Here is a 24,683-nt window from a genome sequence, read left to right on the forward strand (position 1 = left end):
TGGGGAAAACCTCCAGCTGTTGCAAAACTACAACTCCCAACATGCACTGACAAACCATGCTGGGAGTTGTACTTTTGCAACAGCTGGAGGCACACTGGTTGGAAAACCTTCAGTTAGGTTCTGTTACCCAACTCAGTATTTTCCAACCAGTGTGCCTCCAGCTGTTGCAAAACTACAACTCCCAGCATGTACTGATCGCCAAAGGGCATGCTGGGAGATGTAGTTATACAACAGCTGGAGGTACGCAACTACAACTCCCAGCATGGCGAGATAGCCTTTTGCTGTTCGTGCATGCTTGGAGTTGTAGTTTTGCAAGATCTAGAGGGCCACAGTTTAGAGACCGCTGCACAGTGATCTCCAAACTGTAGCCCTCCAGCTGTTGCAAAACTACAAATCCCAGTATGCCCAAACAGCTGTCTGGGCATGCTGGGAGTTGTAGTTTTGCAACAGCTGGAGGGCTACAGTTTAGAGACCACTGTATAGTGGTCTCCAAACTGTAGCCCCCCCGATGTTGCTAGGCAACTCACTGGCTTCCATAGTCTGCAGGATCACCACAGGTAAGTGACCTCCGCTGCCGCCGGCGGTCACACAACAGTTCCCCCGTTCTGTCCTGACTACCGTGGGTGGGCAGAACGGGGGAACCGAACTTTAACCCCGCCCCTGATCTATCCCTGACCAACCAATAGCAGGGATAGGAGGGTGGCACCCCTGCCACCTCACTCCTATCCCTTCAGGGCGATCAGGGTTTCTTAGACACCCCCGATCCCCCTTATTTTACTGTCAGATACAAAAACTTTTGATATATTGTAAAGCATGTACAACCAATAGGTTTTGCAATTGCTTTAATTCGAAAATTTTCAGTATTTCATACTGAAAAAGCCAGTCAAACAACTGCCCCCCCTGCCTGCTTGGACACGTACTAGTCCTGCTGTGTCCATGCATCATCACCTATGTCATGGACACACTTCCTTGATTGACAGCTGTGAGTGCAGGGCTCACAGCTAGAGGAAAAATCCTCCCACTGTCAGCTTGTGTCCGCTACTGTCAGTGAGGACAAGCTGGGAGTTGTAGTTTTGCTAATGCTAGGAGAGATGTGAGCAGACAGCATGCTGAGGGAGGGGGCGGAGACCTGCACAGTGAGGCCACGCCCTCTCCATTTGAGAGGAATTCAGACTAGTAAGCTTAATTACAAGTGTAATAAAAAAATAAAGGTGCTAGACACAAAGTTAGATGTACATGGTCAGGATTAGGTACTGAGTGATATATTTAAAAAAATAACTAAATAAATAAATAAAAAATCTGACGGGTACGCTTTAATAAACCTCTCTTTGATAAAGGTAAAGACTTTTACAATAAGAGAACACTTATTCATTCATTTAGGTACTAGAGGCTCCCTTAAACATAGTGGCTTAAGTTAACACAGCGACTAACATTTCTAATAAAAAAACAAAAACATTTATGGACATTTATCAACGGGTTTAGTCAGGTTTTCTTTACTATAATTTCCGCAAAATTGTCGCAACTGCGACTACGTGCTTTTTCGTGCGACATTTTGACTGGAAAGCGAGAAAAGCAAGTCTTCCAAAAATTAACTACGTAGTAATAATTTTAAAATGGACTACGGGTAGTCAGGTATTTATTAACTGCGACAGTCGCAACTGCGCAAAAAAAGTCGCAACAGGGTTAAAAATTGACAAAATTTACTCCAGCTCAAACATGGAGCAGAAAAAGCTACTACCAAAGTAAAAAAGGAAAAATTGCTTACGTGAAAGAAAATTATCAACAGGCTGAAACCAGTTGATAAATAAGTCAGACATAAGCAAAAAAAATGTAAGGAAAAAATTACTAAAAAAAAAAGAATACATAAGCAAACATTGATAAATGTCCCTCATTGTGTGCTTTCTAAACCACCACTTGTTTACCTCTGACATTCCATTGTCCACAATCTATGGCCTAAAAAAAAACGCATCAAGTGCCTACCAAATATTATGTAGAATTAAATTAAAATATTTTTATTTAATATGGAAGCTTGACACTATTTTGCACCTCTCCTAACAGCACCTCTGATTTTATCAATTCAAATAGCATAACATTAGACCTCCATATACAGTCATGGCCGTAAATGTTGGCCCCCTGAAATTTTTCAAGAAAATTAAGTATTTCTCACAGAAAAGGATTGCAGTAACACATGTTTTGCTATACACATGCAAATTGGACATAATGTCACACCAAACTCCAAAAATGGGCTGGACAAAATTATTGGCACCCTTAACTTAATATTTGGTTGCACACTGTTTGGAAAAAATAACTGAAATCAGTCACTTCCTATAACCATCAATAAGCTTCTTACACCTCTCAGTCGGAATGTTGGACCACTCTTTCTTTGCAAACTGCTCCAGGTCTCTCTTATTGGAAGGGCAAATTTTACTAACAGCAAATTTAATACCTCTGTACAGGTGTTCAATGGGATTTAGATCTGGACTCATTGCTGGCCACTTCAGAACTCTCCAGCGCTTTGCCATCCATTTCTGGGTGCTTTTTTATGTATTTTGGGGTCATTTATGCTGGAAGACCCAAGATCTCGGACGCAAACCCAGCTTTCTGACACTGGGCTGTACAGTGCGACCCAAAATCCGTTGGTAATCCATGATGCCTTGCACACATTCATGGTAGGCAGCAGAACAACCCCAAATCATAATTGAACCTCCACCATATTTCACTGTTTGTACTGTGTTCTTTTCTTTGTAGGCCTCATTCCGTTTTCGGTAAACAGTAGAATGATGTACTTTCTCGGTCGCTCTCCATTGGTGGACACCTTACTGATGGGTAGGGATGTCCCAATACCATTTTTTATTTATTTTTTATTTTTTTTTTATTTAAGACCGAGTACGAGTACCGACACTTTAATTCTAGTACTCGCCGATACCAAGTACGAGTACTTATATTTTAAAGGGAATCTGACAGCAGCAGGCCCCCCCCTCATTAGACAGCAGCAGGGCCCCCCCCCTTTTAGACAGCAGCAGCCCCCCCCCCCCCTTTTAGACAGCAGCAGGGCCCCTCCATTTAGACATTAGTAGCAGCCCCCTCCTTGAAGGCGGCTCACCTCCTCTGTCGGGTGCTGGTGCTGCCGCTCTGCTGCCCCGTTCTCCCGTCCTCCGGTCCGCATCGTGTCGTCCTTTGGAGAAGCATGTGACATACACGTCACTCTGCTTCCTGCGTAGCATTACGCTGGACGCAGGGGAGGAGGCCGAGTGACGTGTGTGTCGCATGCTCCTCAATGGAACACTATGATGCGGACAGGAGGATGGAAGAACGGGGCAGCAGGGCGGCACCAGGTATCGGGGACATTAAACGACCCGATACCATGCAAATGGCTAGTATCGGCCCCGATACCAGTATCTGTATCGGGACATCCCTACTGATGGGTATATGCTCTTGCCACTAGTAGGCCCTGACACTAGGAAAAAATAGTCTGCTCCTCGGCAGGATTTACCAGCCCACCTGCAGTGAGGTAATCAGTTTTAGCTAGTGTCAGCAGAAAGCAAGACACAGGTCTGGGAGCTCCCCAGACCTTGTCTTTTTATTATTTTCTAGTAAGGGCTGTTTAGTTAGATTCTTACTCCCTTTTTGTTTTCCTTTATTTTTTTTTCCCAGGTGGGGGTTCAGGAGTATGGTGCTACCTGTCCCCCCCCCCCCCCCCCCCCCCCCCAATTGCGGTTAAGGGGCACGGGTCATAAGAGTATGCACCGTTAACCCCTTCCCGCCAACAGCCATCTTCTCGGGTTGTACCTAGGGTCCGGGTCCCCCTATTTCCTTGCTCGTCCTGTCTGTCTCAGCATGACTTGATGCAGGTGACTAAAAAGCTGTCTGAAGAAATCTTCGGCAGCCTCGGACGGCAATATCTACAGGGTACTTTCTGAGGATCTGTTTTGGGAGCTGCTTTATTTGTTTGTCTCCCTGGAAGGTGACCTGCTATACACAAGACATGAGCTGCTTGAGGTATCCCTCTGCATTCCTAATCCTGCATTTTTTTGCTCCCTATCCTTGAGCATATGTAAATGGCAATGGCGGGTTGTGTCCAGGTTTTCTCTTGGGAATTTCTGAGAGATATATTCCAGCAGTCTGTCTCTCCTACCACTGAGTGCCATACAATGGGCAATTTTTGTTGTGTAATCCTGGCAGACGCTCAGGTTTCTTTTGCGATTCCTCATCTATCAGGTCTGCCGGCCACCCATCCTGGAGGTGTTCTTGGCATGTCATGCTATGTGATTCCCTTCTCCACAGGCTACCACATCCGTAGCTAGTGCTCCGGATTCCCACATCCAGCGCAAAGTCTCCATGAGGATATTCCTGCATGGGCATGGATGGGACCTTATATCATTTTGCAAGACCGTAGTCTCGCCAGTCACTCATTTCTTAGCTGCTGTGTCTGCGGCGGACACTCCGATACCCCACTGCTGGGGTGTGGAGTCCGAAGGATTGACCCGTTGTACAATATTGACCCATACCAGTAAACCAGACCGTGGTCTGCATGGTTTCCTACACCGCCTGTCACACAACACAGCTGATGCACCTGCGGCTGGATTCCGGTACCTCACTACTGTGTGAGGTGACTGATGGAATAACTCATTGTCTACTATGGACCCATACCAGTAAGCCAGACAGTGGTCTACATGGTTTACTACGCCGCCTGTCACATCACACAGCTGAGGTGTCTACTGCTCGAGTTCTGGTACCTCACTACGGTGGGAGGTGACCGACGGAATGACACATTGTCTACTATGGACCCATACCAGTAAGCCAGACAGTGGTCTGCATGGTACATACACAGTTTGTCACACAACACACAGCTGATGTATCTGCGTCTGGAGTTCCGGTACCTTGCTACTGGGCGAGGTGTCCGACGGAGTGACCCGTTGTCTACTATGGATCCATACCATTAAGCCAGACAGTGGTCTGCATGGTTGCCTACACCGCCTGTTATACAGCAAAAGGCTGATGTATCTGCGGCTGGAGTTCCGGTACCTCACTACTGTGCGAGGTGCTGACCAAATAACTTGTTGTTTTCTATGGACCCATACCTGTTAGCCAGACAGTGGTCTGCATGGTTTCCTACACCACCTGTCACACATCACATGGCTGGTGTATCTGCGACTGGACTTCCGGTACCTCGCGCCTGTGTGATGTGCTTGACAGAATGACTTGCTGTCCACTATGGATCCATACGGTAAGCCAGACAGTTGTCTGAATGTTTTCTTCTGCCGCCTGTCACACATCGCACGACTGATGTTTTTGCGGCTGGAGTTCCGGTACCCCACTGCTGTGCGCTGTATACGTAGAACTGACCCAGCATGTCCCATGGACACTATACGGGATGTCAAGGATGCATTCAACAGCTCCTCTGCCTCCTTCTATCTCCCAGGGGGTGGGGTTTCTCTGCCTCCCCGCCCTTCCACCTATGACAAAAGGGCACAGTTATGGTCTGTCTGCCTGTTCCTTTTTTGTGAACCACCTGGGGGTGTTCTTGTTCAGCCAGACTGTTGTCTACACTGTTTTCGCCGCCATCTGTCTCTGACCTCTGGGCTGCCGCGGACATAGCCAGGTTTCCCGTACCTCACTGCTGGGTGAGGGATCTGGAGTAGGGTCACTAGCATCAATCCCGTATACCTGTAGTCGGACAATCCTTCGTCTTTTGGGTTTTCTACAGCACCAGGTCGCCCGTTGGATAGGCCACACTCTAGTACCCCGCTTTCTGTGGAAGGTTGAATGGGGTGACCCTGGGTGCTCAGGAATCCTATACCTGCCGGCCAGACCGTTTTCTGCATGCCTTACTACTACTACTACGTCGGGTCCTCTACCATACACTTTCACCCCGTGGTCTGTAGTTCAGGTTACCCACTGCCATGATGTAGTTTCGAGTGAGTTTACCCATGGGCCTTATACAATGCACCATATACTGGTTTACAGGGTTGCCTACTTGGCCAGGTCCCTCTCTGCATGCCTGCTGCTCTGTCTACAGACTGGTATCTCACTCCACTGTGTTTCCGTATGCGGGACCCGGCGTGACCACAGTCCCTTTGCCACATAGCCAGACTCTGTCTGCATGGTGTTCTAATCCACCTTGTTGCCTCCCCCGTTGATGCTGCAGTCCGCTGTCTCTCTTTCCAGGTGCAGTTCCTCAGAGTGTGTACCTGTGGGTTCTTGGGACCCTTTCTACCTGTAAGTCACACTGTGTCTGCATTTTTCCTGCTCTACATTCATTCTTCATCTCCTGAGTCTGCGTCTGCAGCCTTGGTGTCTGGCACCATTAGGAGTCAGTTCAGCCACTCCTTATTCCTCCATGTGTGTGTTTTTTTTTTTTATTTTTTTTTCCGGGGTTTCTGTCCGGGGTGGCTCAGGCACCTACTCGTTACTGTCTGGAATGGCTCTCAACACATCTTGTATTTTTTGCCCAGCTCCAGTGTACAGGATTCCGATCCCTCTTGGAACACAGGTGGCTCCTAAAGACAGCGATGGTTGCAGCTGGGGGCTCCGTCCACCCAGTACTTGTCCCGTGGTGGTGGGACACCATTTCCTTGCTCCTACTGCGCCCACCGTGTTTTGCCAATTCCCTTTCCAGGGGGTAAGGGGATCAGGGTGCTTGGCATGGGTCTGTACTTGAGTTTTCATCTCAAAAACCCTTGTTTTCCCCTCCCCCGGATGGACTATTTTGTTGCGCTTTTTTCTGCCGCCAAGATGATGCCATCTCGCTGTTCCCACTATATAGGTGGAGTATCTGGCCAGGGCCTTGTTTTTTTTGCTGAGTGCAATCAACAGAGCTTTTTTTTTTTTTTTTTTTTTTACTGTCTAGGCTTGTGTGCTTACTGTCCCCTTTTACAGCCTGGCTTTTTATTTATTTATTTTTTGTTTAGCTACTAAAAGCTGCTCACGCAGCTTTAGCTCTCTAATCTGTTGGAGGAGTTTGTACAATCTCCCTGGAAGGGGTGTGTTCTTCCTTCCCTTTTGTCCGTTTCAATTGTACTGCACTGACACAGTCTTCTTTTCATGGTGATGGTTCAGGTCTTGGGCATTTGTGAACCGGCCAAGTCTCCTCCACGATCCCATTAGTCGGGCGGTCTTTCTGTTCTGCACTCCTTCACTTCTTCCTGGAAGTTTGGCGCCTGGAGAGTTTTCGCGGACGTCTGTCTTCCTTACTCTTCAGGGGTTCGTCTTCCGGGTTACTCTTTGTCTCCAGTTTTCTTGTCGGTCTCTCCGGTATACGAGATTAACCCCTTTTCAGGGTGTTTGCCGCTCCTTTCTTCCTTCGTGGGGTCCATGTCCTCCTAAGTTGGAGGTCGTTCAGGTTATCTGCATTACACCAGTACGGCTATTGTCGCCTTCTGGGTGCTCATTGCGGGCCCCTGGGACAGGGTTTTTTGGGTTTGTGGCTGTTCAGGTCTTTGCTCTCATGCACCGGACCTCTCCAGAGCAGAATTCCATCTCTTTTATTTTTTTCCTGTGGTTTCTTGTCTCTCTATATGACCTGGTTGTCTTGGGTCTCTACAGAGGATGGCCCCTTCTTTTTGGCGTCCTAGTCCATCTCCTTGGACGGGAGATCTTCTGGGAGCTCAATTTCTGAGCCTAGTGTGTCTCCGACCTGGGGGGCTCGTCCGCGGGCCTTGTGGACACAGGAGTTCAGTCTCGGGACTGATTCCTTTTCTCTGGTGGTTGTTTTTCCCACCCTAGGGGACTGCTTTTGGTACGTCCCATCAGTAAGGTTTCCCCCAATGAAGAGCGACCGAGAAAAGGAGATTTTTTTTTTTCTGTACTCACCGTAAAATCTTTCTCGTAGCCTCATCTGAGACACTGCACCCACTTATTTCTTCATCTTTTTTCCGGACTATATTTTCCGGTTCTTGGGTTGTTATCCGGTATTCCTTTCTAGGGTCCTTCGGACTTATTTCTTTGTTGGCTTCTCCTACTGCTTTGTGACAAAACTGATTACCTCACTTCAGATGAAAACTACGATAAAGAGATTTTACGGTGAGTACAAAAAAATCTCCTTTTACCAAAAAGATCTATCTTGGTCTCCTCTGTCAACAAGACGGATTTTGGCTTACTCAAGTTTATTTTGACAAAATGCTTTTTTATGTTTGTGTCAGCAGTGGGGTTCTCCTGGGTCTCCTGCCATAGCGTTTCATTTCATTTTAGATGTTGACGGATAGTTCACAATTACACTGATGCTCCCTGAGCCTGCAGGACAGCTTGAATATCTTTGGAACTTGTTTGGGGCTGTTTATCCACCATCCGGACTATCCTGCATTGACACCTTTCATCAATTTTTCTCTTCCATCCACTCCCAGGGAGATTAGCTATAGTGCCATGGGTTGCAAACTTCTTGATATTGGTGCGCACTGTGGACAAAGGCAAATCTAGATCTCTGGAGATGGACTTTGAGATTGTTGATATTTTTTCACAATTTTGGTTCTTAAGTCCTCAGACAGTTCTCTTCTTCTCTTTCTGTTGTCCATACTTAGTGTGGCACAAACAGACACACAATGCAAAGACTAAGTGAACTTCTCTCCTTTTTATCTGCTTTCAGGTGTGATTTGTTTATACTGCCCACACCTGTTACTTGCCCCAGTTGAGTTTAAAGGAGCATCACATGCTTGAAACAATCTTATTTATCCACAATTTTGAAAGGGTGCCAATAATTTTGTCCAGACCATTTTTTGGAGTTTGGTGTGACATTATGTCCAGTTTGCTTTTTTTTCTCCCTTTTTTGGTTTAGTTCAAATACACACAAAGGGAATAAACATGTGTATAGCAAAACATGTGTTACTGCAATCCTTTTCTGTAACATTTATGGCCATGACTGGCTCCCCCGTCCGGCTCCTCTTCTCTATTCCACTGCTCTCCAGCCTGTCTTCCTTTGTGCACAGGAGGACAGGCTCCAGACCTCTAGTGAAAGCTGTGAGCTGCCACTGTAATATAGCTATAGGCATGTTATGAGGATGCGCTAAGAGCTAAATACATTGCAGTTCAGGCACACCTAACACACCCCTATGGTTTGTATGACTGTATACATTAAAAGTTTTTTTTTTTTTTTCTTTACAGAAAGACCAGAAACCAGTCGCAGGGAGAGCACACAAGCAACAAGACGCTATCGCCCAGGTAACAGAGCACTGATGGAAATAAGAAAGTTCCAAAAAACCACCGATCTGCTCATCCGGAAAGCTCCATTTGCCAGGCTGGTAAGTGGAAGTGTTCTGTGCGCCCCCCCCCCCCAATTTTCAATAATCTATGAGTTAAAAGTTTAATCTTTTCATTATTGCAGGTTAGAGAAATTTGCCTGGAGTATACCCGTGGTGTGCCATTCCTCTGGCAAAGCATGGCACTTATGGCTTTACAAGAGGTCAGTATCCTGGCACTTTTACAAGAGTTATGTAATGCTTCGACTTGCTGGGTCAACAAGAGGCAGAACTGCACTTTGCAGTGGATGGGATAATAGAGGGAGGGAGCAGAGTAGGAGACCCCTTTTATTACATCCATATGCTTTACTGGATTGCTTTCTACTGTAGAAGTCCTGGAAGCCCGACCTCCCACATGATCACTTTTATTGACAGGTTAAAGAATTTAAAAAGCTGTCCAACCATCTTCAAAGGGGTTATTCAGCAAGAAAAACCTGTGTATGGTGTGAAAAAGTATAGTGAAACAACTTACTAATATAATGTTATTAGCCATAGTGCAAAGATCATCCATTTGAGCCATGTCCTCTCCCTTGTAAGCTGTGACATCATGCCACAGGCTTTCAATGCTGAAAGTCCTAAGTCTAATGAGCAGTTATACCAGCCCCCCCCCCTTTACTGATCTCGTCAAACTGACCGGTAGGTAGGGGGGAGCTCTCTGCATTAGGAGCCTGTGACATGACGCCACAGCACAGCTTACAAGGGATAACTATGGCTTATAACATTATATTAGTAAGTTGCTTTGTTAAATGGTTGAAAGGGTTAAAAAGTATAAGATACCAGCAAATGTTATGGTTTTAGTTTTTGCTAAAGAACTTCTTTCCAAGAACTATAATATATATTTTAATAAGAAACTAAATATATACACAGTATAAATATTTGTATTTGTGGGATGCAAAAGAGTAAATGGCACTTTACCACATTAAAAGAAATTACATGCTAAGGCTAGGTTCACATGGCCATAGTCCCCTGTTCCTAAACGGAGGATACTACTGATGCAAAGGGATGCCATTTAGTGCCATCCTTTTACATCAGTTTTTCATCCGTTAGTTTGAAAAGTCAGCCACCTACAGACTCTCGCAGACCCGGCCTTCCTGATGTGCTGCTGATACAATCCTTTGGACACACAGTGCTGGTGGGGGGACCATATGTTTACAGAAACGCAGTGGCTACAAGAGATAGATAGATAGAGATATATATCACAGCAGGAAGCAAGACATATAGAAGCGCTGCGGGGGTCCAGACATATAGCGCTATATGTCTTGCCCCCCCCCCCCCCCCTCTGCGCTTCTGTATACATATGGCCCCTGCAGCGCTATGTCGATCCTCACTGACTGACCTTAACGACGCAGGACGTATATTTATGTCCTGCGCCGGCTCCCGCGATATGAAGCGGGATCACGCCGCGATCCCGCATCATATCGCGTCGGTCCCGGCGCTAATCAATGGCCGGGACCCGCGGCTAATACCACACATCGCCGATCGCGGCGATGTGCGGTATTAACCCTTTAGAAGCGGCAGTCAAAGCTGACCGCCGCTTCTAAAGTGAAACTGAAAGTATCCCGGCTGCTCAGTCGGGCTGTTCGGGACCGCCGCGGTGAAATCGCGGCGTCCCGAACAGCTGATCGGACACCGGGTGGGCTCTTACCTGCCTCCTCGGTGTCCGATCGACGAATGACTGCTCCGTGCCTGAGATCCAGGCAGGAGCAGTCAAGCGCCGATAATGCTGATCACAGGCGTGTTAATACACTCCAGTGATCAGCATAGGAGATCAGTGTGTGCAGTGTTATAGGTCCCTATGGGACCTATAACACTGCAAAAAAAAAGTAAAAAAAAAGTGTTAATAAAGGTCATTCAACCCCTTCCCTAATAAAAGTTTGAATCACCCCCCTTTTCCCATAAAAAAATAAAAGTGTAAAAAAATAAAATAAATAAAACATATGTGGTATCGCCGCGTGCGTAAATGTCCGAACTTTAAAAATATGTAATTAATTAAGCCGTACGGTCAATGACGTACGCGCAAAAAAATTCCAAAGTCCAAAAAAGCGTATTTTGGTCATTTTTTATAACATTAAAAAATGATCAAAAAGTCCGATAAAAACAAAAATCATACCGATAAAAACTTCAGATCACGGCGCAAAAAATGAGCCCTCATACCGCCCCGTACGTGGAAAAATAAAAAAGTTATAGGGGTCAGAAGATGACCTTTTTAAACGTATAAATTTTCCTGCATGTAGTTATGATTTTTTCCAGAAGTGCGACAAAATCAAACCTTTATAAGTAGGGTATCATTTTAACCGTATGGACCTACAGAATAATGATAAGGTGTAATTTTTACCGAAATATGCACTGCGTAGAAACGGAAGCCCCCAAAAGTTACAAAATGGCGTTTTTTTTTCGATTTTGTCGCACAATGATTTTTTTTTCCGTTTCGCCGTACATTTTTGGGTAAAATGACTAATGTCACTGCAAAGTAGAATTGGCGACGCAAAAAATAAGCCATAATATGGATTTTTAGGTGGAAAATTGAAAGGGTTATGATTTTTAAAAGGTAAGGAGGAAAAAACGAAAGTGCAAAAACGGAAAAACCCTGAGTCCTTAAGGGGTTAAAAACCTTGCCGGGAGACCTGAATGGCCACTCTGTGCCAATGTAGTGAAAAGGCTCCTGGTGGGGAATTTGAAAATGAATGTACAAAACACAGTAAATACATCGCAGGGGAGCGGAGCATGCCACCCGCTCCCCTGGTTAATAGCTTTTGATCGCATTGGGTCTCAGAAGTGAGACCCGATGCGATCAATCCCTAAGCCCCTGTACTACAACCCCAACATGGAACAGACTCTGTTCCATGATAGGGGTAGTATAAGCACTACAGTATTCTCCCCAGCTGCCTGCAGACTCCGGCAGCCAGGGAACTATTACTCCTATCATGGATAAGTCTGTTCAATGATGGGAATAGTAGTAGTCCCGCAGCATTGCAGGAGTCTGCTAATGTCACCTCTTCTGAGCATGTTCAGAAGTAATAACTGTTCAAAAACAGAAATTAAATAACGGGTGCAAAGGCATGACATTAAAGGCTCATCCTTTTGCCATAGACTTCAGTGTTAAATTTATAATATCCGTTTCCATTCCGTTATTTTTGACAGGTAAACAAATACTTCTTGCAATGTCTTTTTAAAATAACGGATTCAAAAATAATGGATTAGGAGCCAAACTGTTGCCAAACTGCTTGTGAAGTACTGTAAAAAAAATCCCATTGACATCAATGGGATTCATTTACAGCCATTTGCAAAAGGCTTGAACGGATTAGAGAACGGTATGAATTAACGGGGACTGACATTAATGCGAACAAGCCCTAACTTTATTCTGTGGGTAAGTATGATTACAGCGATACAGCGGTTTTTACAATTTTTAATCCTAGTGATTTTGGAGCAGAGGTGACCAAAAAAGCTATTCTGTTGCTGGGTATTTTTTGTACAGTCATGGCAGACCTGGAGGTCTTTACTAGGTCCCTTTGCTTTGATGACAACCCAACAGCAACCTGTGATTGGGTGATGCAGGCCCCTCCCCTGTCTGTTACCACCCATATGCTGCAGTTGCTATTACCTACATCCTCTAGGGTGTTATAGGGGTTACCCAGGATTAATAAAACTGCAACCCAGTTACATTGAAGTAAATGGAGCCAAGTTGTAATAACGCAATACAAACTAAGGACAGGTGTTTTGGAAAATAATAGCCCAGTTTTTCTATTCCTGGATAACCCCATTAAACAGCCTGTGATCTTGGCTGCTGGCGGTGGTGTGTCAGCTGACACCTGCTGTGTATGGAGTGGGCTTTTCTCCTAATAGTATTTAATGGGCTATTGATGTATTAGGCTACACAGGAGAAATGCTGTTGCTTTAAGAAGGACTTAATGTGCTGATGTCTCCTTCTATCCACAGGCATCTGAGGCTTTCCTTACGCGTCTGTTTCAAGATTCCTACCTCTGCAGTATCCATGCAAAGAGGGTCACTCTCCATAAGGAGGATATACAGCTTGCAAGAAGAATCCGGGGCATCCAGGAAGGACTTGGATAATGCTTTTTGAACAAGTTATGTTTTATTAAAATTTTATAGACTTTAATGTTAACAGGGATGTTTTCTTGCAAAGTTAGGAATTTTGGCTTTAGTGCCTCCTCCGGAAGGTAGTTACATTGAAGATCTGTGACACCTTGCAGCGTTTCTCTAAGCATTTAATGGCCTTCTTGCCTCATGTTATTACCCCAAATATTCAGTCTTAAAACATTCATACTTTTTATCTCTTCATTTTATCTGAACATTGTTGTATTATATAATATTATTAAAGGAATTTATGGTTTTCATACTTACCGTTTCAGCTCTGTTTGGTTAGGATACATCTGTGAACAGTGACTTCAGCTTAGCTGCATAGTCATATTAGAGCAGGAGGTATTTTACCATATATACTCGAGTATAAGCCGATTTCGATACTCGAGTGATCGATCCCCTTGTCAATCCCTTCATCAGTGGTCTTCAACCTGCGGACCTCCAGAGGTTGCAAAACTACAACTCCCAGTAAGCCCGGACAGCCATCGGCTGTCCGGGCATGCTGGGTGTTGTTGTTTTGAAACCTCTGGAGGTCCGCAGGTTGAAGACCACTGCGGCCTTCGTCACTATCCAGCCCCCCCCCCTTTTTGTTTTGGACTCTCCTCCCCTCGGCGGGAAGTTAGGGTGAGCTGGTCCGGGCCATCTATGCTGCAAGGACCATCCGGTAGGGATGGTTAGTCGTTGCAGGCTGTCCATTTTCACCCGGGGGGCCTCTTCTCTGCGCTTCGGGCCCGGTGTGTGACGTTGCCTTGACTATGACTCACAGGGACGTTGCGCATGAACGTCCTTGTGCGTCGTCGTCGAGGCAACGTCACTACTCCGGGGCCGAAGCGCGGAGAGGGACGATCCCTGCAGCATAGATGGCCCGGACCAGCTCACCCTAAGGGGAGGTGAGTACAAAACAAAAGGGGGTGGGGTGGGGGGCTGGATGATGACAAAGGCCGCATAGTCTTCAACCTGCGGACCTCCAGAGGTTTCAAAACTACAACTCCCAGCATGCCTGGACAGCCGATGGCTGTCTGGGCATGCTGGGAGTTGTAGTTTTGCAACATCTGGAGGTCCGCTGGTTGAAGACCACTGATGAAGGGATTGACAAGCGGTGATGATGAAGGGGAGGGATGATGACCGGGGTCTGGATGATTACATGGGGGGATGATGTATTTCCCACCCTAGGCTTATAGTCGAGTCAATAGCTTTTCCTGGGTTTTTGGGGTAAAATTAGGGGCCTCGGCTTATATTCGGGTCTACTTATACTCGAGTATATACGGTATTTGTCCTCCCCTAATAGTTCATATCTGCAATGTGAAAACTGAGGAACTCCCTGGTTTTTGGTGACCATACACATGACAACCATCTGTCCCAATACCAACATACATATGAACGATTGGCTCGCCTGAGAGTTCATGTGTTCAGAATAGAGTGTGTTTATGTGGGAAGGTTTACAGCTGCCAACAGAGGAGTTTAGCAGCAGCTTATCTCTAATAACAAGAGGATTGAGTATTTAATATTTAAAACATACCTGATCCTTTCTTCCCCCGAGAGTCGGGAGGACCCTACACACATTAGATGGTCGGACAGTCTCTCTTCAAAACTGCGGTTCAGTAGAAACCTGTCTGATTTGTATGAGGCCTTTTAGGCTTTTGTTCTGCTTCTCTTCTATGCTTTACACCAGGGGTCCTCAAACGGGTCCACATGCGGCCTGCGGAGCGCATTTACCCGGCCCGCCGGGTGTTTTTTGCCTCGGGACATCCCTGTGTTCCAAAAGATGCTTTCGGAACACAGGGATGCCTCTGTTAAGTCCCTGCGGCCCGCATTTACTTTAAAAACGAGGGGACCGCCGGGAGCAAGCTCACGCAGCGACGTCACTGACGTCCCATGCGTGTGCCCATGGCAACGGAGAGCGGAGAAGAAGCAAGAAGGACACGCGCTGGCAGTTGGTAAGTGTTTACCAGCGGCGCGTCAGCTTCGGTGTTCTGACCACCGATCCTCCGGTCCTGTCGGAACACTGAAGTGGGGCAGTACACAGGCATACAGCCTCCAGCCATACTGCATGGCTGGAGGCTGTATGCCTGTGGGGGACTATACTGCCAATGTAATGTGGGGCAACATACTGACAGCCTAATGGGGGGGGGGGGGACTATATTGCACCTAATGTGGGGGAACTATACTGCACCTAATGTGGGGGGAACTACAACCTAATGTGGGGGAACTATACTTTTGGTTGGAGGCGAATCTAAAAGATAGACCCATTCACACTATGGAATTTCCGGGTGCAATAATTCTGCTAGGAAATTTCAATGCAGCTGCCTTCTATTGTTTTTAATGAGACTTTTTTATTAAAATAAAAAAAATCAAGTTCATCCATCGAATCCGCCGTAATCCTCTGCATACACGGATCTGAAACGAGAGGAAAAAAAAAAATGGGTTAGGACATTTTTTGCGCTCTCCGCAGGGAAGAGTGCCCATAATGCAATGTCTTCCAAAACAGGGAGCCTCCAATTGGTGCAAAACTACAACTCCCAGCATGCCCAGACAGCCTTTGGCTGTCTGGGCATGCTGGGAGTTTTAGTTTAGCAACAGCTGGCGTCTCCGTCTGGGTAGACACTGCCAGAAGGGTCTGTTCACATTATACAAAAGGGACAATGTCAACAGAGCCTTAGACTAACCAGCCTGGCTCCTGTCTGAAGCTCTGCCCCTAATGATGTAATCACTAGGGGGCGGAGCTACACGGAAAAGTGGGGACTAGAGGGAGGTAAGGAGACTTCTTTTGTCTTCTGTATACACTATATACAGCTATCTATAGATATCTGTATTTAGTGTATACTGCCCAAAGGGTTAATCTACACTGTCCAGCAGTGTAAGTTAATTCTTTCCTTGCCGGGCTAGCTTAACGCACAGCAAGGGGTTAAGTGAGCCAGCAATGTGTATACTGTATATACATTGCAGGCTCACTGTAAGTTCTTGCTGGGCAGTAGATATACGATGTATATTTACTGCTCAGCATCAGCTGTTCTCCCGGCTCTGTAGCTGTAGTACCTACATTAATAGACAGATCGCAGCGAGTGTAACTCCTGACACCTGCTGTGATCCTCCTGTATAATGTATAGATACGGGCGGCTGCTTTTCTATGGTCCCCTGCACTGGCGTATATATACACATATTCATATTTCCCACAGAGTTGTGATTATCTGGAACCATCTGGCCAATCACAGCTCTGTGCAGGAAATATGAATAGGTGTATATACGGCAGTGCAAGGGACCATAGAAGAGCGGCGGCCGCATCTATACATTATACAGGAGGATCGCAACGGGCCCCGGCGATCTTTCAATTAGTACAGGTAACTACTACTCCTATAATGGAACAGTGTGTTCCATGCTGGGAGTAGTAGTACTACCGAAATATTTTTTTTTTTTTTTTTTTTTAAGTTTTTGAAAAACTGCCAAGGAGCCCAAAAATGCCAAAAGGATAAAAAAAAAAAAAAAAACTGAAAAACGCCAAGTGGATTTGGCATTTCGCAGTTCCCTATTGACTTGCAGGTAACATCTGGCCGCTGCGTTTTTTCACCAAAAAAAGCCATTCGGCAGAATGGGCGTTTTTGGAAAAAAAAAAAAGTGGAAACCTAGCCTGAGAGAATATTTTACATACATCAGGTTACTGCAAATAAATCTAAAAAAAACTCCCTATTGCACTACAACAGCTCTCATCCACCACACACAAAAGATAACAACCCTTATAGCCAGTGTCTTAGGTTAAAAAGGGTTAATAGTGATCATAAAACTTTTCTTGAGCAAGCAGATGCTCTTACTGTGCGCTTACTAAAGTGTGGTTATCCTCCATCTATTAGAAAAGCTAAGAAAAAACTGAAAAAAACTAGACCAACTATTAAAACCTAAGAAAATAAATAACACCTACTAACAGTCATTTTACTTTCTCTTTTGCTGCTTCTCTTAATAATTTTTTTTATTTTTATAATTGGTTCTTTTTTGAACATGATAATTAATTAGGAGAAAAATCTACAGATATTGGAGATTCTATTTTTAATATAAAGGAAAAAATATGAACCCATGGTCAGTGGCGTTGCGACCCGGGTGCGGGGGGTACGGCCCGCACCGGGTGACACCAACCTAATGGGGTGACACCAAGACGCTCCGCAGCACCCACACCCCCTCCCCAGCTACACTGACACCCCCCTATGTGCCCGACCGGCCTCCCATCCGTCAGCACCCCCCCCCCGCCCCCGCCTGTGTGTGCCGTGAGCCCGTCCGTTAACAACCCCCCCCTTTCAGTGCGCCCGTCCGTCATCACGCCCCCCCTCACCTTCACTAGTACTGTGCCCGGCCTCCGCTCCCACGTCTGCGCCGGCCTGACGTCACACCGCATGGCCGCGCAGGGGGACGTCAGTTACGTCACTCGCATTGCGCCCGGTGAGAAGGATCGCTGCGCTGGATGGGTGAGTGTGTGTGTGTCTGTCTCTATCTATGTTTGTGTGACTCTGTGTGTCTGTGTGTGACTGTGTGTTTGTGTGACTGTGTGTGTGTGACTGTGTGTGTGTGAGTGTGTGTCTGTCTGTGAGTGTGTGTCTCTCTGACTGTGTGTGTGTGTGTCTCTCTGTGTTGTATGTGTTTTTTTTGTGTGTGTGTGTGTGTGTGTGTGTGTGTGTGTGGGGAGACTTTGACGCATTGTGGGGAAACTGCAAGGGAACCTGCGGCCTAATGTGGGGAGTCTATGCTACCTAATGTGGGAAGTCTATGCTACCTAATGTGGGGAGTCTATGCTACCTAATGTGCGGAGTCTATGCTACCTAATGTGCGGAGTCTATGCTACCTAATGTGGGGAATCTGTGCTACCTAATGTGGGGAAATTGCTACCTAATGTGGGCTAACTGGTACCTATCTAATGTGGGGAAACTGGTACCAAATGTGGGGAATCTATGCTGCCTAATGTGGGGAAAAGATGCTACCTAATGTGGGGAAACTGCTACCTACCTAATGTGGGGGAACTGCTGCCTACCTAATGCTCCCCCCCTGGCAGTAGCACCCTCATCATCCGCCAGCAACTACCCCCCCCCCCAGCAGCAGCACCTCCATCAGCAGATCCTGATGGTGGATGATGGCGGTGCTCCTGCCAGGAGGATGATCCTGCCGATGGATGATGGGGGTGATACTGCCAGGGGGGATGGCCAGTAGCACCCTCATCATCCTTCAGCAACACCCCCCCCCCCCAGTAGTAGCACCCCGATCATCCACTAGCAACACCACCAATACCCCCCTCCCGTGGTAATAGCATCAGCTAACGGATGTTGAGGGGTGTTACTGCGGTTGTGGTATTATATTCAGAGGGTGCACTGTATGGCAACGTTATATTCAGAGGGCGCAGTGGGTGGCAGTATTATATTCAGAGGGCGCAGTTTGTGGTAGTATTATATTCAGAGGGCGCAGTTTGTGGTAGTATTATTAGAGATGAGCGAACTTACAGTAAATTCGATTCGTCATGAACTTCTCGGCTCGGCAGTTGATGACTTATCCTGCATAAATTAGTTCAGCTTTCCGGTGCTCCGGTGGGCTGGAAAAGGTGGATACATTCATAGGAAAGATTCTCCTAGGACAATATCTACCTTTTCCAGCCCACGGGAGCACCGGAAAGCTGAACTAATTTATGCAGGAAAAGCCATCAACTGCCGAGCCGAGAAGTTTGTGACGAGTTGAATTTACTGTAGTTTGCTCATCTCTAAGTATTATATTCAGAGGGCGCAGTGGGTGGTAGTGATATATTCAGAGTGTACAGTATGTGTTGGTATTATATTCAGAGGGTACAGTGTGTGGTAGTATTATATTCAGTGGGTACAGTGTGTGGCGGTATATTCAGGGGTACAGTATGTGGCAGATTTATATTCAGATTGTACAGTATGTGTTGGTATTATATTCAGAATGTACAGTGTGTGGTAGTATTATATTCAGTGGGTACAGTGTGTGGCGGTATATTCAGGGGTACAGTATGTGGCAGATTTATATTCAGAGTGTACGGTATGTGTTGGTATTATATTCAGAATGTACAGTGTGTGGTAGTATTATATTCAGTGGATACGGTGTATGGAAGGTTTATAATCAAAGAGTATAGTGTATAGTAGTATTATATTTAGAGGATACAGTGTCTGGCAGGTTTATAATAATTATTGTTTTCATATAGAGGATGAGAATCCGCTGACATAGTGAGGAGACGTCTGGGCGTCACATTCTACAGACAGAAGTTTTAGCTGGACCAGGCGGTATGTACCATCTGAATTAGATAAGGGAAGACTATAGAGAAGACGTCACCTGTAGTCACTGATATCATTGTACATTCTCCTCACTATGTCCTATCAGAGCTGTAGTCGCTTGTCAGTTCTACAGTTATGGTCAGTGAAACTACAACTCCCAGCTTAACCTCACCACTGCTCAAAGGGATACTCTACTAGAAAACATTTTTTTTTAATTAACTGGTGCTACAAAGTTAAACAGATTTGTAAATTACTTCTATTTAAAAATCTTAATCCTTCCAGTACTTATTAGCTGCTGTATAAGTGATTCACAGGAAGATATTTTCTTTTTTAATTTCTTTTCTGTCTGACCACAGTGCTCTTTGCTGACACCTCTGTCCATGTCAAGAACTGTCCATAGTAGGAGCAAATCCCCATAGCAAACCTATCCTGCTCTGGACAGTTCCTGACATGGACAGAGGTGTCAGCAAATAGCACTGTGGTCAGATTGGAAAGAACTACACAACTTCCTGTGGAGCATACACCAACTTATAAGTACTGTAAGTATTAAGATTTTAAATAGAAGTAATTTAAAAATCTGTTTAACTTTCTGGCACCAGTTGATATAAAAGTTAATGTTTTTCAGTGGAGTACCCCTTTAAGTAATTCTGGGAGCTGTATATTTAAATGGTGAAAACTTCTTTAACATTTTCCTATTCTGTGGCAACTGGTATATCTGATTATTATACTGGAATTTCTCACAATGCGCTACACCACTGGTGTCTGTCACAACAGGCTAAAAACTTACTGGGGGGAGGGGGTAGGTATGGGGGTGACACCATTTTCTACCGCACCGGGTGACACCAACCCTAGCAACGCCACTGCCCATGGTTAACTGTCCATGCAGTGACTGTAATTATTGTCAGTATAATTTAGCAAAGAGGATTTTTTTTTCCTGGGAGGAGTGAACATTTTCCTAAACCACTTCATTACATGCAAATCTACCCATGTTATTTACTGTCTAATCTGTTTGTGCATGTTTTTTTTATGTTGGTAAAACTAAATGAAAACTATGCATACGAATAAGAGAACATCTCTATTCTCTTTGGACAGGCAATGGTTCCCCCCCCCCCGTTTCCCAAATAGCTGAATGGGTGGGTTTTAATTTTGCAGGTCTAGAATGGGACAGACAGTGTTCCTCTAGGTGAGGATCGGCATAGGTACTTGCTTTGGATAGAAGCCCTATGGATCATTAGGCTTAAAGGGGTACTTCGGTGGAAAGCATTTTAAATCAACTGGTGCCAGAAAGATGAACAGATGTGCATACCACATACGTACATCTAAGTAGTGTACCATTTTGTACCTGTTAATCTGTCAAGGACCTACATACTGTGAAAGGACAGCCAAAAGTAATAATCTGCTGCTGTTCTAGACAAATGCTGTTTAAAGAGTAGTGAAGCATATTGTAATACCCTCATATACGCACTAAGCATGTCAGGCAGAGAAGTGCCAGGACATGCAGAGAGGAGTGGCAGAGTCCTAAATACTTCAAGCAGAGGTCGCAGCAGACTAGGGGCGAGTCGCAGCGAGAGGCCTGAGCTCCCGTTATCTTTTCTTGTACAGTTGGTGGATTAGATGATTCCTCAGTTTTTCCCTGGTGCGTTTGCAGAGGTCTTCAGCATATTGTGAGTTATGCGTTGTTGCCACTGGATTTTTGATAATTAGTCCTTTAGGGATGTCTTCTCTTGCAGCAAGATAAAAAAGATCAAAAATCCAGTGGCAACAACGCATAACACACAATATGCCGAAGAACTCTGCAAACGCACCAGGGGAAAACTGAGGAATCATCTAATCCACCAACTGTACAAGAAAAGAGAAGACATCAAACATTTAAAACATCCCCTCTTTCAGGATCTATGGGAAACGCATCAACATATGGCTGAACAAGTGGAAAAGGATATACAATACTTCAATAGAAAACAGAAAAGAGAACTCTTCATGAAGAAAAATAAAAAACTCTCTCAAAATTTCAACCAACACCAGGCAGAGAGAGAAACCAGGATCATTACAAGCAATGGAATACCTGAAACAACCGATGACCTCACCATTACTCCTGACAACGATATGAGCACCACCACTCCTGACAACAATAGGACCACTACTCCTGACAACAATATGACTACTACTCCTGACAACAATACAGACAACACAGGGATTATAAATATTTCCGATTATGAACTATCCAAATCTGAGAGATCTGTTCTCTCTAAAGGACTATCATTCTGTCCAAGCACTAAACTGGATGACCTCAAACTATACTCAGACTTGGAAGTATTCTTTAGGAGATTACGACTAAAAGAGTACTTTCATAAGAAAGAGGACAGTACTACAACAACCCTGGATTACAATACAGTGACCCCCGACCTATGATGGCCCCGATATACGATAATTTCAACATGCGATGGCCTCTCAGAGGCCATCGCATGTTGAAGGCAGCATCAACATACGATGCTTTTGTATGTCGGGGCTATCGCATAAACGGCTTCCCGGCAGCGCTGACTTCTTCAGCTGCCGCCGGATAGCCGTTTACGGTACAGCATGTGCTCCGGTGATGGTCTCCTACCTGTCTTCTTCACGATCCCCTGCATCGCCGGCGCTCTCCATCGTCGTCATCACATCGCCACACACGCCGTCCCGTCATCCAATAGGAGCGGCGTGCGTAGTGACATGATGCCGGCAACGTGAGAGTGACGATCCCGGAGAAGTAGAGACGTCCGGAGCGTCAGGGACGCGGCAACAGCGATGGAGGGCGACATCCAGGGCAGTGGTGACGAGTGGTCATGGTCCGGACCGGCGGGGACAGGTGAGTACAACTTCCTATACTTTACATTGCACGGATCCCTCAACATACGATGGTTTCAACAAACGATGGTTCATTTGGAATGGATTACCATCGTATATATTGAGGGACCACTGTATCAAGAAAAAGAATTCTGATTTTACTCCATCACCAGGATGCAACAGCAAACTGGACCACTAAATTGCAAGTTTCAGATTAAGAACAGCATCCTTGGTCAAAAAACACCATTATTAAACCAACTACAATCTCTCTTAACTAGAAACAGACGCCATCAAAAACTTAAGGAATAATCAAACCATAACAATCAAACCAGCAGACAAGGGAGGAGCAGTGGTGATAATGAACACTGAGGATTACATCAAATAGGGAAACAGACAATTGTCAGACACTACATACTACAAGAAACTGACTGAAGACCCCACCAAGGAATACACTCTGGAATTGAAGAAATTGATCGAATCCTTCCCAAAAGAGTCACAGAAAGGATTAGAGACACTCATACCCACAAATCCCATAACAGGGACATTCTACATGCTTGCAAAAATCCACAAAACTGGGAACCCAGGCAGACCAATAATAACAGGTATGGACACATTAACGGAACAAATCTCTGGCTTAGTAGAAAACCTATTAAAGCCCTTTGTCAAAAACACCAGCAGCTTCATACAGGACACCACTGACTTTCTTAACAAACTCAATCAGATTACAATCTTGCCTGCCAACTCCATATTAGTAACAATGGATGTAGAATCCCTGTACAGCAACATCCCACACAGAGATGGAATTGATGCCTTGTCCCTGTTCCTCTCATCCCAAACCCACAACCGGAAATACAGCCCTGGAGTCATCACTAAACTATAGAATTCATCCTAACACACAACTACTTCAGTTTCAACAGTGACATATAGCTACAAATGATGGGCACTGCAATGGGGACCTTGATGGCACCACAATATGCCAACCTATTCATGGCTGACCTTGAGCAACGATTTCTAGACACACAACTTCACAATCCCTACAGATACTACCGTTACATTGATGATATTTTCATCATTTGGACAGAAGGAAAAGCAATAGTGTATGAAGGAAAGTAGTATGTACTCACCGCTAGGCTTCGGTGGTTAATCCATGGAGTCCGGGGACATGGCTGAAGTCGGCGTCTTCTAGGAGCGCTCGGAGGCTACACCGGTAGTTTCGTGGGATTAACCCACTTCATCCGGCCTCTAGTTTGCGTCATTACATCTCCTTATTTATACGTATGTGCTCTGTGGGAGTAACCATAGGAACCAGTAAACTAAACTATGGATAGGGTGAAAAACAAAACCTGGTAAGTGTGTTAAAAAACGATATGGACCAGTGCATATCTGGCCATCTTATCTCAATGCTAGTGTAAGAGCTATATGAGTAAGAAAAGATTACTTAAGTGATATAAAGTATTATCTAGATGTTATATAAAAAGGGTGATAGATCCAACCGGTCATTAAAACCTATTGGTCCTTGTGCGTCACAGCGCAAGATCCATTTAGCTTCTCTTTGTAACAATAGGACATTTTTGTTTCCTCCTCTTTTAGGTGTATTAACCACTTCTAGCCCGCCAAAGCGTAAGACATTAACATCGTTATTGGGGTGAGTAACTAGGTGCTCAGCCAGACGGGGCACTCCAGTTCCTTTCTTGAGGGTATTTCTATGCTCTCGTATTCTGATATATAGGGGTCTAATCGTCTTACCTATATAGAAGCGGGAGCAAGGGCAGACAATATAATAGACGACATAAGAAGTTTTACAGGTAATAAGTTGGTTGACCTTATGTCTTATTCCTCCTAAATTAAGAATGGTAGCGCATTCATTATATTTACATAGGCTGCAGTTCCTGCACTTGTAATTTCCTTCAGGGGTAATTTCGCTAAACCAGTTATTCTTCTTCTCTTCTTTTCACCTTGCAGCTACAGTTTTAAGATGATCACCTATGGTGCGATCCTTACGATAGGTGATGATGGGTCACTGTCGTGTCACTGTCTTCAGGTCACTATCACTTTGTAGGATGTGCCAATGCTGTAAAATGGCGCCCCGGATTTTTTCATTCATTTGTGAATTGTTAAAGGAGAACACAAACTTTCGATCTTGGTGATGTTGTCCGCCTATGGTCTTTATTGGTTTCTCCAACCCACCATAGAGGAGTTCATTCCTTGTCATCTTCTCCACTTTCACAAATTCACAATTTAAACAAAAAAACACCTGCTACAATACAGAGAGATACAA

The 24,683-nt window shown here is 45.2% G+C and overlaps 1 protein-coding gene and 1 long non-coding RNA gene across 6 annotated transcripts in view; both read left to right on the plus strand.

Annotated features, from left to right (window-relative positions):
• LOC130365077 (histone H3-like centromeric protein A) overlaps nt 1-13,583 on the plus strand; it is a 32,916-nt gene extending 19,333 nt beyond the window's left edge. For 4 of the 5 annotated variants that reach the window (XM_056568839.1, XM_056568838.1, XM_056568836.1 and 1 more), the window contains exons 3-5: nt 9,097-9,233; nt 9,317-9,394; nt 13,167-13,582. In XM_056568839.1, coding sequence (XP_056424814.1) covers nt 9,097-9,233; nt 9,317-9,394; nt 13,167-13,301 — 350 coding nt within the window. In that variant the 3' untranslated portion in view covers nt 13,302-13,582. Of the gene's footprint in view, nt 1-9,096; nt 9,234-9,316; nt 9,395-13,166 lie in introns of all 5 variants that reach the window. The other variant, XM_056568835.1, reaches the window with a different exon arrangement.
• A 5,828-nt stretch (nt 13,584-19,411) lies between these two features.
• LOC130365134 (uncharacterized) lies at nt 19,412-24,447 on the plus strand. The gene is made up of 3 exons (XR_008891896.1): nt 19,412-19,594; nt 23,996-24,050; nt 24,368-24,447. It is a non-coding gene; the product is annotated as an uncharacterized LOC130365134 (long non-coding RNA).
• Nucleotides 24,448-24,683: the final 236 nt, after the last annotated feature.

This window comes from Hyla sarda, chromosome 1, assembly GCF_029499605.1.
Source record: "Hyla sarda isolate aHylSar1 chromosome 1, aHylSar1.hap1, whole genome shotgun sequence".
Lineage (NCBI taxonomy): Eukaryota > Metazoa > Chordata > Amphibia > Anura > Hylidae > Hyla > Hyla sarda.